This window comes from Procambarus clarkii, chromosome 9 (genome assembly GCF_040958095.1).
Source record: "Procambarus clarkii isolate CNS0578487 chromosome 9, FALCON_Pclarkii_2.0, whole genome shotgun sequence".
NCBI classification, from domain to species: domain Eukaryota; kingdom Metazoa; phylum Arthropoda; class Malacostraca; order Decapoda; family Cambaridae; genus Procambarus; species Procambarus clarkii.
Window position 1 is genome coordinate 18,055,362 of NC_091158.1, and position 17,261 is coordinate 18,072,622.

Here is a 17,261-nt window from a genome sequence, read left to right on the forward strand (position 1 = left end):
TTCAATCATTTTCTGTTGTTTATAATTAACTTTTCCTACTTCCTTTTTTATCTTTTTCCTCCTCCTCTTTTCCCTCTGTTCTATTTTCCATTATTTTTTCTCTCCTTAATATTTTCCTTTTTCCTTAATATTTTATTTCAGTGCACCTCTTAATTATCTCCTTTCGCTTTTTGTATTTATTTATTTTGTTTTACCATTTTAATGCCGGTTTTTCTCTTCCTCTCACAGTCTTCCTGTTTCGACGTGTAACATAGTTTGTATCCTCTTAAAGACTCTCTTCCATTTTCAACAAATAATGTTTTCGTCTTACATTCTGCTTCTCTTACATTGCCTTTTGCTACGTATTTCTCTCTCTCTCTCTCTCTCTCTCTCTCTCTCTCTCTCTCTCTCTCTCTCTCTCTCTCTCTCTCTCTCTCTCTCTCTCTCTCTCTCTCTCTCTTTCTTCCTTTCCACACCTCATATCTCTTTTCCCTAAATCTTCCCTTTTTTTCTTTTTCATTCATTTCCATGCCCTTTTCTCATTTTCCCTTTGCTTACCTCTTTTTTTCCTCCAGTCAAACTTTCCATTTTCATTACACCTTTTCCTCCTATCCCCTCTTCAATTTATTCTCCATTGTGTATTGGGCTTCTTATGGGGAAAAAACAATTCCTGTTCGCTATGAGTGAATACGTTTTTCTCGTTGTACACACTCACACTGTGGAAATAATCTCAATTTTTGTCCTGCTCACTGAAGTGATGGTCCTCGCTTCACTGGACATTTTTTTTATTTCTCAATACAATGGAAAGCCAAATTTACGCTTTCTTTACTCCCAAAAGTGTAAGACCTTCCCTTTTATCCATGTATATACTAGTGGTAGGTACACGGCGTTGCTCGGGTGATGGGAGCCCCATATTCCCTATACACACTCTTCTATACTGTAACCCTCTTATTTACACACCTTCCTTTTCTTTCACCACTTTCCCCTACCCTTTGCCACCTTTGCTACCCTTCACGCCTTGCCCTACCATTCACCACCTACCCCTTATCTTCATCCCTGCAATCTTAGCGAGGATGGAGTCTTGTATTTAGCAAGATTGGAAACTGGTATAATTTGCTATTTTATGCAAAATAGGGAGGCGAGAGTATGAGGCTCGACCCTGCTCTCCTATGACCATCGCAGACCCAAGACCAATCACTCTGCAAAGTTTGACGCTAGCCCCAGTCGCCTGGCCCTCCAACCTTGAATGTACAAACGGGCATTCTTATTTTGGGTAAAAATTTATTTGTCTATAAACTTAAGTAAGAGAGGAAAATCGAGCTTTTCTGGCCGCTAAAATATCTCAATTAATTTGGAGTGAAGAATAATGCTGATAAGAGTGGTACTCAAGAGTGACTCTCGCGAGAGACTCTTGGGACTTTCACTCTTACGGCTAATCTCGCAGCGCTCTTTGGAGCATATACTTGTTTTCAATTAGTTCCTCCTTTTAGTGTTCATTTGAGCAGTAAACCTCCGGAGTAAGGCGGAGAAGAGGGGGTAAAGGAAGAGAGAGAGGAGAGAGGTAAGGAGAAAGAGAGAGAAGGAGAGAGAGAGATAAAAAAAAGGAGAGAGAGAGAGAATAGGAGCGAAAATATATCTTCCATCGACACTCCTCTTAGATACCTGTGTGTGTGTGTGTGTGTATGTGTGTATATGTGTGTGTGTGTGTGTGTCTGTGTGTGTGTGTCTGTGTGTGTGTGTCTGTGTATGTGTGTGTGTGTGTGTGTGTGTGTGTGTGTGTGTATGTGTGTGTGTGTGTGTGTGTGTTCTCTTCTAGCTGTACTCACCTGAGTGTGTGTGTGTGTCTACGTGTATATCAGTCTTTCAGTCTTGCTGAAATTATTTTCAACGACACAATCCACACGCTTCAAAATTTTAGCACAAATTCATACACCAAAACTTTCACCACACACCAAACAAAAAAAAAGCTGAAAGTGTTGATACGTGTCTTGAACTAAAACAATTGTCTAAAGTTTTATATTAAACACCACACCGAGGCTTTTAGAAATATTAACACAGACGGTGTTTTCCCCCTCGTTTTTATTGTTATTTCTGTTTCGTTAAGCAAGAACCACGATATCTTCCTTACGGGTGATAACAGTAAGTGTTTCGTCATTAGCAAGGTTGATAGCTATGATAACCATGATAACTGTGACGACTATTGATGAATCTTGATAACTGATAATGTCACTGCTCTCAAGGTTCAAGTTATCCCCTACACGTCTTTCTTAGCCATATATTCTCTCGACTCACTTAAGCCCTTCACTCCTCCTTAGCGGTAAGCACCTGCCCACCCTGTCCGTCCTCACTCTGCGCACCCTGTCCGCCCTCACTCTGCGCACCCTGTCCGCCCTCACTCTGCCCGCCCTTCCGCCCTCACCGCTCATCCCAACGCCCTTCCCTTCACCTGTCGGAAATGGCGATGGTGCTATGAAGGGCTTCTCAATTTGCCAGGAGGGAGGGAATTCTGAAAGGTGTGTGTGTGTGTGTGTGTGTGTGTGTGTGTGTGTGTGTGTGTGTGTGTGTGTGTGTGTGTGTGTGTGTGTGTGTGCGCGCGCGCACTCATTCGTATTCACCTATTCGTGACTGCAGCTTCGAGTTTCAGGTTTTGGACCCCGCCTTAAGCAACAGAAGTTCACTAACATGCAATGTTTAACAGCAGTGTGAAACAGCAGTATGAAACAGCAGTATGAAACAGCAGTGAGAAACACGAGATATGAAGATGTCATGCAAATACGAGGAAGGGCTTCTTCCCCCTACTGTCTCGCTGATCGCTAGAATAAATTATTTCACGAGTTTCTTAAAATTTGTACTCTAAAATTACTTCTCTAAAATAGATTATAACTTTATCTCGTGTCAGCAGGGCCAATCACGTGATACTAGGTATGGTTCAGAGTAGTGGTAGTTATTTTATCAATCGTAAAAAAATGACAATCGTGATGTTTGACAATCGTATGGTAGTGGTACGTTTTTCCAAACGTACCACTACCATAACAGTATATGGGGTAGTATTACTGGTATTAGGCTCATCTATTATCAATTTACTATTACTAATGCTGCCTATTCCTACTTTGTAGTACTAGTTTTCATAAAAATGATCGTCATTGTTTTTTCAATGAAACGTGATTTATTTATTATATTTCCCTGGTGGTAGTTCAGCCGACGGAAGTGAAGATATGGGAGAGAGCCTTCAGGTCTTCTATGCTGAATACATATCTCAAGTAGTAGTGTTTTCTTTCTGCAGAATTCCTAATGGCCTTAACTTACCCTTCCTCTCACTTCCTCACTTTCTCTTTACCTTGCCGCAAGACTAGAATACAAGCAGCTATTGCAGGACCTAAATAATGTATAAGATGCAGCACGCAAATATACATATTGCTACAAGTGCACCTGCATCCTTTTTCTCTTTCTCTATCTCCCACTATCTTTCTCTCTCTCTCTCCCTCGCTTACACAACTGATGGAAACCCGAGGATAGATGCCTCCCAGGGCAATAAAGAAAATATCAGGGACTGCAGTATATCATGGCAGCAGGAGAGTCTTAGGGAGTATATCACTGGAAGATGGCTGTGCCTGGCACCACGGGCAAAGCCTAAAGGGACAGGAAGCCCTTGGACAAGGTGGGCAAGGAGTGAGGTCAGCAAGATGACGCTGGAAATATATTTTGGTGGTTGTGGGAATAACGTTTTCCAGGATGTAATTTGCAACTAATCGTATGTGACTTGTCTAGAACATGAATGTGAGAGGAATATAGACAATAAAGCTTCGGTCTCACATGTAGGGTCCACGGTTCGAGTCTTCTAGAGCTCAGGTGAATGGACTAGACATACGCAGGCGATGAGTCACAATAACGTGGCTGAAGTATGTTGACCAGACCACACACTAGAAGTTGAAGGAACGACGACGTTTCGGTCCGTCCTGGACCGTTCTCAAGTCGATTCACAATCGACTTGAGAATGGTCCAGGACGGACCGAAACGTCGTTGTTCCTTCAACTTCTAGTGTGTGGTCTGGTCAAGAATAGGCATACACCTAGGGCTAAGGGACGTGGCTAGATATCACCTCGAGTGTAGGGAAAGAGATCTAATAAGCTCATAGTCCAAATAGTAAGATAAATGCCAGACAGTGAGATGATAGACTATGCAAAACCAATATTTAAATGGGCAACAGGAATCAAAACTCAGAAGTTATAAGCCAGCATACCAAAGTGCAACCCGTCCTCGACTCGAGTCCATTACATCCAGCGGTCGACCCCACAGACGCATTAATAAATTTTAACATGCTGTTCATTCAAAACGGGAATTTTCTCAAATATAAATTAATATTATATTTTCATATTGTGCATATATAGGCATAAGTTAGGTTAGGTTAGGTGTTTAGGTTCTGTTGGCGATTATTTGTATTTGAAGTACGTGAGTGAAGCATTTACAGCGTTGTGGTTCGAACAAAATTCGTCAGTGAAGCACTTGTTCCGGAACTGTTCGAACGTCATCAGTTGTGAGTCGTGTGTGTCCAGAACGGATGTTCTGGACACACATGGTTTTAGGGAAGGGTCCACACTTGTGTTGGACACACTGGTCTAGGGAAGGGTCTACAGATGTTCTGGACACACATCTGTAAGGAAGGGTCCACGGACGTGCTGGACACACTGGTCTAGGGAAGGGTCCACGGACGTGCTCGACACACTGGTCTAGGGAAGGGTCCACGAACGTGCTGGACACACTTATATCTTGAGGAAGAAACGATGGGGTCCCGCCCGTCTGTTAAACTGCAGGATTATTGTCACACAGTTACGAACAAACTATTAATATTATATAAATAATATGAAAAGGAATTTGAACCCTAGGATTCTACCCCAGCGAGAGGTACAGTAATTATCCACTGTGCCAAGAGCTCTTTCATAAACAATATGGCAGCATGGAGCCCCTACACCCATGATGCCCGTGGCCAACTGCCTATTGTGCCCTTGCGCTAAGACGACACTGCCGTAGGTGCTCAGAAATTAATAAGATGCGATCATCATTTAGAAAAATCAAGCATATCGAACTACTTGTTCCAAAATCAAAGTTGTCCTCCAAAATCAAAGTTGTCCTCCAAAATCAAAGTTGTCCTCCAAGACTATATATCGAGGTATCAACAGGGTGCACAAGGAAAGACTTTCAACATGAGAGGTGCCTCGGATCAGGGGACCATGGGTGATGCCTCGGATCAGGGGACCATGGGTGATTGCCTCGGATCAGGGGACCATGGGTGATGCCTCGGATCAGGGGACCATGGGTGATGCCTCGGATCAGGGGACCATGGGTGATGCCTCGGATCAGGGGACCATGGGTGATGCCTCGGATCAGGGGACCATGGGTGATGCCTCGGATCAGGGGACCATGGGTGATGCCTCGGATCAGGGGACCATGGGTGATGCCTCGGATCAGGGGACCATGGGTGATTGCCTCGGATCAGGGGACCATGGGTGATTGCCTCGGATCAGGGGACCATGGGTGGTGCCTCGGATCAGGGGACCATGGGTGATGCCTCGGATCAGGGGACCATGGGTGATGCCTAGGATCAGGGGACCATGGGTGATGCCTCGGATCAGGGGACCATGGGTGATGCCTCGGATCAGGGGACCATGGGTGATGCCTCGGATCAGGGGACCATGGGTGATGCCTCGGATCAGGGGACCATGGGTGATGCCTCGGATCAGGGGACCATGGATGGTGCCCCCGTATTAGGGGGCCATGGGTGGTGCCCCCGTATTAGGGGGCCATGGGTGGCCCTTCCGGATCAGGGAACCATGGGAGGGTCCCCCGAAGTGAACATGTAAAGAACCTAGATCAAGAAACGTAGATAAATCATCCTGAAAAATACTTGTGAAATGAAGAATCGGAACGAGTTAAGATGTGTAGTGGAAACAGACTCCAGACACGAATGCAAAAGTAGGCAAGTCAGATGTGAGACCTTAACCATGCCAGGAGATTGCAAGGTAAGAAGCGGATCCACGAGCTGAAGCAAAAGCCTTGCACAAAAAAGATAGTCGTTAAGAGTAAACTATGTCCTAGCCAACAAAAACAGTACTCCAACAAAAGCATTATCCCGAAGCCTAAATAGTGGAAGTTTTTTAGAACGATTTGCAAACACAAATGACTAGGCAAAAGAAAAAGTAACATAAGGAAGAAGTCTTTTTTTCGGGACATAATGGTTGGACTGAGAGTTAAACAAAAGAAAATCAAAAGATCAAAATCATAAACAAAAGAATACATCATAAATGGAAACGCATAAAATCTTGCATTTGGAAAGACTGCGTTATGAAATGACGGAATAAGAGCGACAAATGTGAAACCTTTAGAGATTAGCGGAATCTGAGCTGCTTGCATTTATTTCTTGAACTAAAATGATTTTCTTGGCAATGCATTGTTGGCTCTAAATATATGTACACTTAGTTTGATGTAGTCCTGGGGCCAGATTCACGAAAGCACTTACGCAAGCACTTACGAACGTGTACATCTTTCCTCAATCTTTGACGGCTTTGGTTACATTTACTAAACAGTTTACAAGCATGAAAACGTCCCATTAAACTGTTGTTATTGTTATAAACAGCCTCCTGGGGCTTCGGAACTCATTAACTGTTAAATAATTGTAAACAAAGCCGCCAAAGATTGAGAAAAGATGTACAGGTTCGTAAGTGCTTTCGTAAATCTGGCCCCCCTGGACTATATGTTCAGGGCAAATGTTCATACTGTCCTGGACTAAAGCGTACCGATAGGACAAATTATTGTGACGCCTTAATAATCCGCCAATGGATGATAAGCTTTACAATACTAAAACACACAATTACTGATTGTATGCGTCATTAATTCATCTATTATTCCTATTAGTAGTAATGGTGCAACCCGTTCTCGCAAATTTAATAAGTCAATATTGACTTATTAAATATGTGCATAGGTGACATACTTAACATAATAGTTTCTCTTGAAAAGCTTCATAGAAAACACCGACCTTACCTAACCTACTTAGTATGTTAAGATAAGCATCTTATTGCTTCGTAATTACAATTATTACCTAACCTATACCTATAATAGGTTAAGTAACAATTGTAATTACGAAGCTATAAGATGCTTATTTTAACATACTAAGTAGGTTAGGTAAGGTCGGTGTTTTCTATGAAGCTTTTCAAGGGAAACTATTATGTTTAGTATGTCACCTATGCACGCAACTAATAAGTCAATATTGACTTATTAAATTTGCGAGAACGGGTTGAATGGTGGTAGTATTAATGTTATTCTTATTATTAGTATTGTTACATTTTTTACTTTTATCATCGTTATTATAAAATTATAATCATGGACAACCTCTAACATAAATACTAAATTTAAATACACATTTCACAACGTAGTATTTAATTTTACTAATAAATTCTATCATACTCCCATGTTTTATCCAATATTGCTATTAATATACCTGGCATACCTCAGTTTTATATGCTAATATTACTTTGATTTCCTCATAAAACACTGGGTATATACATGGAGCTCATATTATACAAGGCAATAGTTTTTAATGTAGTTCATTTATTATGCACCCCATACCCATCTTGTGGGCGGCAGTGGAACGGGTTACAGAGGCACATAATGGGCTCAGGCAATATATTACAAAGCAGAATAACGTGAATTTTGTGATTTACATTAACCAAGCGATGTAATTTTTGTTATTTGAATGAACTATTACCAATATTAGTGGGTTATTTTATGGTGATGTTGATGGGACTTGCGATGTGAATGTGTGTTTTCTTTAGTCTTGAGAATAATGAGAATTTATTTACTCTTGAGTCAGGGGGGGGGGATGGTTTAACATGCAGTGCTTGGTCTAGAAGTGACTGGCATTATGACTTCTCCTTTTCCATTACTCTACAACATTACTCTCCAAATCTAATCTCTAATCTCCAACACTACTGAGCCATCCACCTCCAGCATCACCGTCTGGCACTCCATGTCATCTCACTGCCATCACCACTGTTCCAACTCTCACTCGCCCCAATCACCAATCTCAACAATCTTTACCACCAACAACAATAATCTCCATCCCCACTCAATTTCACCCCCACTACCAACAGTAAAATAAACATCACAGATATCCACCAACACAATCACCATCAACAACAACAATACAACACGAACAATCTACTCTAGTATCATTGTTACCCTTACCCATCACCCCTCTTCTCTCAAGCTTCTCCTTTCTCTCTCTCCTCCTTCTCCTCTTCCTCCTTCTCTTCTTCCCACCATCAGGTAACTGGGAAGTATTGAGCAGCTCCACAAACAGTTCAGGTGGGAGGGGAAGATCTAGACCCACCTCAATCTTGCGGCTCCCAGCGGGTCCAACACGCTCCATCTGTATATATTTTGCACCTCCAAGAGAATTCAATTCCCCTGAAACGGTGTGAATCGTCTGTTGTGATGCGTTCCTCAGATCACGATACTTCTCGGGACTTCTCATACTTTTGTTATGAAGTTTTATATATTTAGAGAGTATGGGAAAACACTGCGAAATAGAATATGGAATATAGGGATAGAATGTAAGGAATTTTGAGGATATATTAGTTCTTGGGTCGTTCGTGGTGGCGCGTCCCACTCACTAGAAGCTTTGTCCATTTGCTATCGTTTCTATTTAATTGGAGTTTGCTCATTTTTGCTGCGATTATCTTGTTTTTTTTTTACTCGTGGCTTTTCTAAAGGTGTTGTTTCATACTATAATCGGCAATAAAGCTCCCTTGATAATATTTAGCATTTTGTATGAAATTTTATCCCGCTGTTGTTTGTATCTTTATAAATGAATATTGTATGGTCAGGTGTGTTTAAGTGCAGTAGTGTGTGTGTATAATTCCAGCTGTCAGATACAGGAAGTTAGTAGTCAGGTCTACAGATATCCCTTCTAGTCCAATTATTGGCATTTCCAAGAATACAACTCAAAATAATTGACTGACTCTCAGTGTACCTACTATACTGCTAGATTACCAGAGGTATTAGGTGAAAGAAAACGTGTTGACCAGACCACACACTAGAAGGTGAAGGGACGACGACGACGTTTCGGTTCGTCCTGGACCATTCTCAAGTCGATTGTGTTTTCAGCCGTTTCTCTCCTGTCTGTCGATTGAACCCGGGTTAGGAGTCGAGGATGCATGAATGTTTGTGGAAAACTAAAACCATTTTCACTTGATATTCTAGCGTCCATCCGATTACCTTCGCATTCGAAATGCCTCCAATTACTCGTATAATTATTCAATTATCATCAAAACTTTAGTGCGCATTGTTACAGTCAAATGTTTCACGTTGATGATGTGATTTAAAAAACGCAAAATTGGTATCAATAGCGTTAAAACAAACATCCATCGTCTGGCAGTGCTGTTACATTCTGCTACTGGCAGCAGGCATCTAACTCTCGTACATCTCTGGTGACACGAATGAATAATTCCACTAAAATAGATTTGCTGTTGTTTCTTAATTCAGCGATAAACTAATGCCAGAAAATTACATGGGGAAAATTAAACGCTAATAATGTTAATAACTGTATTCAAGCTAAAAATGTTAGATAATTATATCCAAATCTAAGTGAGCATTTACCAAGTATATGTTAGATAATTAATGCCAACACCATATTATTTTTAATACATTCAAGGACTCTACTTTATATAGGTATACAGACTTACTGGTTATACTGCAGTAGAGATTAGGGGCCTGAAACAGTCCACCAGACGTGTGAAACACAATATGTAACTTTAAGGACAAAAATGACAGACGCTTTAAACCTTTCATCATATATTTAGACTGTAGACCTCGAATATTATTTAGAAACTCGTAAAATTGCAATTTAAAATATATTGCCCAATTTTTTTTTTTTTTATAAGTTTTTGGAAAACAATATTTTCAGGAATTCAGGTGTTCTTTCATTTTGCTTAATTTGAAATATATATTCTTCTCATTAACATATAATGTTCTTGCTGACTTATCAGTCATATAGCTACATATACATCTAGAAATACTCTAAAATATTTTTCATTTAATGTTAAGGTGTTTAATATGATTAAAAATTATACTGAAGCATCCATTAACACGAACATCCATGCCATTTAAAAGCTAAAAAATCTATGTGCACAAATATATCTAAAATGAGACACGGTGAGAAATATATGTTAGTGGTGGTGGGATTTTTCTAAATTAAATCTCGAATATGTTTCAGCAGATAAGTATATTTCCATGAGAGATATGTGAGCGGTAAAGTTCCAATGTAATGAAATGTGGTGCGGTTCTACCGCAGACTTTATTCGTTGGAGTGGGTGGCGGAGTTATTTGAGCGAGTCCTCACACTACACTGAATACTCTCCTCACACGTTGCTACAACCTGTCCTCACACGTTGCTACAACCTGTCCTCACACGTTGCTGCAACCTGTCCTCACACGTTGCTGCAACCTGTCCTCACACGTTGCTGCAGCCTGTCCTCACACGTTGCTGCAACCTGTCCTCACACGTTGCTGCAACCTGTCCTCACACGTTGCTACAACCTGTCCTCACACGTTGCTGCAACCTGTCCTCGCACATTGCTGCAACCTGTCCTCACACGTTGCTACAACCTGTCCTCACACGTTGCTGCAACCTGTCCTCACACGTTGCTGCAACCTGTCCTCACACGTTGCTGCAACCTGTCCTCACACGTTGCTACAACCTGTCCTCACACGTTGCTGCAACCTGTCCTCACACGTTGCTGCAACCTGTCCTCACACGTTGCTGCAACCTGTCCTCGCACGTTGCTGCAACCTGTCCTCACACGTTGCTGCAACCTGTCCTCGCACGTTGCTGCAACCTGTCCTCACACGTTGCTACAACCTGTCCTCACACGTTGCTGCAACCTGTCCTCACACGTTGCTGCAACCTGTCCTCACACGTTGCTGCAACCTGTCCTCGCACGTTGCTGCAACCTGTCCTCACACGTTGCTGCAACCTGTCCTCGCACGTTGCTGCAACCTGTCCTCACACGTTGCTGCAACCTGTCCTCACACGTTGCTGCAACCTGTCCTCACACGTTGCTGCAACCTGTCCTCGCACGTTGCTGCAACCTGTCCTCACACGTTGCTACAACCTGTCCTCGCACGTTGCTGCAACCTGTCCTCACACGTTGCTACAACCTGTCCTCGCACGTTGCTGCAACCTGTCCTCACACGTTGCTACAACCTGTCCCCGTTAACGAACAATAACGAAATCTTCAGCACTGCCAGACGCAGAATAATTATCAAACAAGAAGCAAGGGTTAATGACACATCTTGACGCCACCTACCTGTCTCTTTTTCTCAGATAACAAAATATCATACCGGGGCAAGTTGTTGTCGTTCGACATAACTCCAGAGAAAGACAAGAAATGCAGAGACTCCTACAGCTCCTTGTCGTATTTGACTGACCAAGTAACTAGTCCATCTTCCTCCCGTCCCTAACAACCTCTCCAAACCTTCTCAACCCGCGGGAAATCCAGTCCAAGCGTGGGAATAATTCATCTCAGCTGGGAAATCTTTAAGCTTGGAGGCTAAGATAAATGGCCTGGATGCTGGATAAGAAAGAGGAGGGGAGGTAGCATGATGAGGGGAAATGAGGGAGAAATAAGGGCAGGAACAGGCAAAATATAGGGAGGGGGATAGAGGAGAGGAAAGAGGAGAGACGGAGGATAAGGTAGAATGTGCAAGAAAATGGAAGAATCCTTCGTTGTACACACAATGTGTTCCCTCTTCCTTGAAACACGATCCTCATATGCTGCTCCTCATTGTGTTCTGTTTCAGAGTTGTTAAATTCCTTGCGAAGGTAAGCTGGATTGGGTTTCGTGTGTGGTAATGCTGCAATTAGTAAAGTTGAATTCCATTGTTAGACTGAATGGAATATGCTGTACCAACTTCATTGTCCCAAGCTGCTAAACCCGCCTTTAGGTAGGTAATTTTAGGTTAATTTAATATTCCGTCGGGTTTTATACACGGGGAAATTTCACTCTGTACTTCTGTCATAAATATCATGTTCGTCTTTGGGGAGAATAGTGTTTAAAGGTTTCATGAATTCGGTTTCCAAGACATGTTTAAAAAGTGCATATTTGCAGCATCGAGTGACAAAGTAAATTTGTCCCCTCTCTCTCTCTCTCTCTCTCTCTCAACAGAGCGCAGGATTAAACTTGCTTTACATACACTGATAAATTCACTAGGGTGTGTATGTACCGTTTAACGCGTATATTGCTATGCCGTAGACGGCTTGCCGCGTTAACTTGGTCGGAACACAGCCGCTTGTGGCATAGCAACTAGCAACTGCATCGCGTTGCCTAGGCCAGAACACCACTATTCGTAACTTAGTAACTGCACTGCTGAAGCTCTCGTTATTATATAGTAATGAATTTGATGTTAATTAAAATTGTGAACACTAGAAATGATATGCAGTGAAGCACTGTTCTCACACTGGCCCTCCTCACACTGGCCCTCCTCACACTGGCCCTCCTCACACTGGCCCTCCTCACACTGGCCCTCCTCTCACTGGCCCTCCTCACACTGGCCCTCCTCACACTGGCCCTCCTCTCACTGGCCCTCCTCACACTGGCCCTCCTCACACTGGCCCTCCTCACACTGGCCCTCCTCACACATGGCCCTCCTCACACTGGCTCTCCTCACACTGGCCCTCCTCACACTGGCTCTCCTCACACTGGCCCTCCTCACACTGGCCCTCCTCACACTGGCCCTCCTCACACTGGCCCTCCTCACACATGGCCCTCCTCACACTGGCCCTCCTCACACATGGCCCTCCTCACACATGGCCCTCCTCACACATGGCCCTCCTCACACATGGCCCTCCTCACACATGGCCCTCCTCACACATGGCCCTCCTCACACATGGCCCTCCTCACACTGGCCCTCCTCACACATGGCCCTCCTCACACATGGCCCTCCTCACACTGGCCCTCCTCACACTGGCCCTCCTCACACTGGCCCTCCTCACACTGGCCCTCCTCACACTGGCCCTCCTCACACTGGCCCTCCTCACACTGGCCCTCCTCACACTGGCCCTCCTCACACTGGCCCTCCTCACACTGGCCCTCCTCACACTGGCCCTCCTCACAGTGGCCCTCCTCACACTGGCCCTCCTCACACTGGCCCTCCTCACACTGGCCCTCCTCACAGTGGCCCTCCTCACAGTGGCCCTCCTCACAGTGGCCCTCCTCACAGTGGCCCTCCTCACAGTGGCCCTCCTCACACTGGCCCTCCTCACACTGACCCTCCTCACACTGGCCCTCCTCACAGTGGCCCTCCTCACAGTGGCCCTCCTCACAGTGGCCCTCCTCACAGTGGCCCTCCTCACAGTGGCCCTCCTCACAGTGGCCCTCCTCACAGTGGCCCTCCTCACACTGGCCCTCCTCACACTGGCCCTCCTCACACTGGCCCTCCTCACACTGGCCCTCCTCACACTGGCCCTCCTCACACTGACCCTCCTCACACTGGCCCTCCTCACACTGGCCCTCCTCACACTGGCCCTCCTCACACTGGCCCTCCTCACACTGGCCCTCCTCACACTGGCCCTCCTCACACTAGCCCTCCTCACACTGGCCCTCCTCACACTGTCCATCCGGCAACATCTAAACAACTCGGCTCCGGTAATATATTTCGCTTCTTCGAAAGAATTATGAGAAATTTTGAGTCAAAACTAGAAAGAAAAGCACTTCCATCAAAGATTGTGGCAAGAAGAAGGAACAGAACATGATGAAAAGGAAATAGGAGTAAAGGGAATATTGCAAGGAAAGAGAGAAAAAAAAGCAAGAATAGATTAACAAAGAGCAAACTCAAAATAGACAAATCATCTCAAGATAACCTCAAGATAACCTCAAGAAGACATGTTTCCCCTCCCCCCCTACGGGCATCGGGGGAAAGTACCCCCAGCCGGGCACCTTACCGGCCGTCTTCACGGCGAAGGAGGGTAGGCCGGGCCTGCTCCTTCCGGCCCTCGGCTAGGCACACAGCGGCCAGCAGGCTGTGCAGAGCCTTTTTGACCCTGTCCAGGAGGGTAGCGGCCAGCTGAGCGACGCTCACGATGGTGACTGGCAGGAGGCAAATGGCCGTGGGGCAGGTCGCCCACGGCGCCCACGGCCCTCTGACCGTCCCGTCGCTCGCCGTCCTGCCCCGTGTCCCTGGCGTCCCTTAGTCGGAAGAAGGTTCCTCGACTGTTTCAAGCAGATCTGGCATATTTAGTTTTGTATTTAATGGCTTTGCGCCCTGGTGAGGCCACTCCAGACCAGGCCAACACCAGAGCGCAACTCCATAGTCTTCAGAGACTAATGGATGCCTACTACTATTTATTTTGTGTTTAACTAATGAACTAGTTTCTTCAGTTAAACACCTGGCAAGACAGTTTGACCAGTTGAACAGGTGTTTATACACCTCTCGGTGTACTGATAAGTTGCCATAAGCGGGTGTTGATAGCTCTCTCTTAACACTGTGAGGGGTCGGCCAGTTATGCCCCTTATGTGTAGAAGTGTGTTGAACCTCTCTCTCTCTCTCTCCCCTCTCCCTCTCTCTCCTCCATCTCCCTCTCTCCCCCCGTCTCCCTCTCTCCCCCATCTCCCTCTATCCTCCATCTCCCTCTGCACTTCACGGACAAATAAACCTTCGCCTAATGGGTAATCTCGCACTTGTTGTGTGAGATGGAAGCTCACTTTTGCGAGTGGGAGGGGAGCAGAGGAGGAGGGAAACGAAAGGGAAGGGAAAGGGAAGGGGGGTAAATTACCCACGTTACGGCCTTGGTGATTATACTTTGTGGGCTTCCTTCTGAGGCGTCATTAACTATCGGTCCCTGTGGCCACCACAACACCCCTGCAATTATCTTAATGGTCTGAGAGGAGGGAGGGGGTGAGGAAGTGGGGAAACAGCGTGGTATGGAGAGGTGGGGTTGAAAGGAGGGGGTGTTGTCGGATGGACAGAGGGGGGTATGGGGCTGTCTTCCCTCTAAGAGCCTGCTCTAAGTCATGGGTAATCTTATCTGATGGCAACGTTTGTGATAGCTAGCAGAAGGGATAGGAATTGGGGAGAAGAATTATTGCCAGAGCATTTTGGGGAGGTTGGGGGAAGAAGTATTGGTGTGTGACTGTTTATGATGAGGGGGGAGGGGTAGCTGTGAGGATATTGATTATTGATGCGCACACACATGTGCACATATGTATACACTCGCTCTCTCTCCTGTGTTATAATTCAACAAATGCACCAGCCACGCCTAATGGGTGCGTTCAGCGGCTTAAAACGTAATAGCTTCCCGTTATTGCCGCCTTCAATTACATACACAGTTTTAGTTCTCAGACAGGCCACGCTTAGATAAGGTAATGAGGTGAGAAAGCTTAACACGCTTCCCAGCTGATGCGTAGAGCAGATAGATGGAGGAGGAGGAGGAGGGGAAGTAAGGGAAGGAGGGGCGGAGGGAGAGAAGTATCTTTGAATATATTATTTGATGAGTTGATGAATGAACGAGTCGAGAAGGGTACAAGAGCTCTCTTATCCAAAATCTCACAACAGCTACTTTACCTTGAGGTGCTTCCGAGGCTTAGCGTCCCCGCGGCCCGGTCGTCGACCAGGCCTCCTGGTTGCTGGACTGATCAACCAGGCTGTTAGACGCGTCTACTCGCAGCCTGACGTATGAGTCACAGCCTAGTTGATACCCTATCAACAGCTAGCCCAGATACCCTATCTATTAACTCAATCCCTACCCCCCCCCCCCCTTTCATCCATCATTCTCCATACATTCTGCACATTGTCACGTGAACTATTGGACACATTTTTATCCTTGAAGAGTGTACAAGAACCGAGAAGGAACATCATTGAAAGATATCGTCATAGGTCATCCCGGTGCTCTTAAAATACCTGAATTTACCTGCTGGACCCCATCTCTAGCGGCTTCGACGAGGACTGTGGCATGGCCGGGGTCCTCACTCCTCCACATTCTTATCCCTAGCCGAGCTGTGAACCGGAGTCCCGTCTTGGTATTTACGGTTTAAGCGGGTTAGTGATTCCTTGGGTTGATCGTCCTGTGGGTTATAAAACATGTTTTCTGTTCTACATACTCTTGAAAGCAAGTCTTGCCCCTTTTGCGAGTTCCATTGGCCCTTTTAAAGAAGGATTCTGGATTAATATCCTACAGTTTGTCCAGGATTTAAGTAAATTTATTGTATGTATTCCGAGAAGCGGGGATATACCACTCCGAGTATATCCCAGTCTGAATAGTGTTGAAGAGTCTTTAAATACAGCCCCGAGCCTTCGAGAATACCTTCCTCTGCTTCTGTTCTTCCCGTTTTCTATTAGAACAGAGGCAGTGGGAGAAGTGCGAGGGGGGAAACTGTTAAAATTGTGTCCCGGATGATTTATGCGCTGCTGGTCATCGGTGTTGGATAACCAGTGGGGCGGAACGCTGGCGAAGCCTCGTCTGGCGATGGCAGGGAGGGGGGAGGGTGAGGGAAGATGGATCTATGCGAGAGTAGTGAGAGGGACGAGGAGGATGGAAGGAAGAGAAGAAAGAGGAATGGGGGGGGAAATATAATAGGGAGGATGCAGAAAAGTAAGGAAGACGAAAAGGATGATGAGCAAGTTAAGAAAGACGATAAAAAGAGAACAGAAAGAATGTGATAAAGAGGAGACACGAGTCTGTAATGTGACTGAATAGGTGTAGATTACTTTCCTCAATATTTTTCACTTTAAAAAGTTTCTATTTTGAGCCATTACATAGTCCGAATTAGAGTCAATGCTTTAGGTTACTCTAACGATCTAGTTGTATTGTCCCTTACCAGAGATGATATTGACAAATATACACAATTATACTAAGGATATGATGCCAAGAACAACCTAACCTTTAATGACAGTATGTCACATTGACTATTGACAGCCAACACTAGTATAATTTAGATAAATTCCTGCTAAATATAGAAGCATCCGATATAGTACCTGAAAAGCCAGAACTAATGTCGAAGTTATTGAATGTGTCATCTTGACACCTGGTCGAAAGTGTAGCTATTTTTGCTATCCATTACAGTGTTAAAGTTTTCTTGATTGGATTTCCTGGAGGCCGCACTGCCGACTGGAGTCATCTGCGCTGTGAGAGGTGATGCTGCCTTGGAATCTTGACTCGTTCTGAGTCTAGATTCGACTCATCAGTACTCATCATTTTAGATCTAGATGAGTACTCTCGTTATGACACCGGCCAC

At 44.8% G+C, this 17,261-nt stretch overlaps 1 protein-coding gene across 1 annotated transcript; it reads right to left on the minus strand.

The window, feature by feature from the left end:
• Window positions 1-12,959: 12,959 nt before the first annotated feature.
• On the minus strand, window positions 12,960-16,006 carry LOC138362827 (tenascin-like). The gene is made up of 2 exons (XM_069321395.1): window positions 15,938-16,006; window positions 12,960-13,610 (listed from the first exon to the last, which is right to left on the minus strand). The coding sequence occupies exons 1-2, from the start codon at window positions 16,004-16,006 to the stop codon at window positions 12,960-12,962; spliced, it is 720 nt and encodes a 239-aa protein (XP_069177496.1).
• Between the last annotated feature and the right edge of the window lie 1,255 nt (window positions 16,007-17,261).

Bases quoted from the DNA above. Each gene is read 5' to 3' on its own strand.
- LOC138362827 (XM_069321395.1), bottom strand. From the start codon at position 16,006: ATGTGGAGGAGTGAGGACCCCGGCCATGCCACAGTCCTCGTCGAAGCC. The intron at 13,611-15,937 runs GTAAATTCAGGT...GAGGAGGGCTAG, and splicing joins CTAGAGATGGGGTCCAGCAG to TGTGAGGAGGGCCAGTGTGA.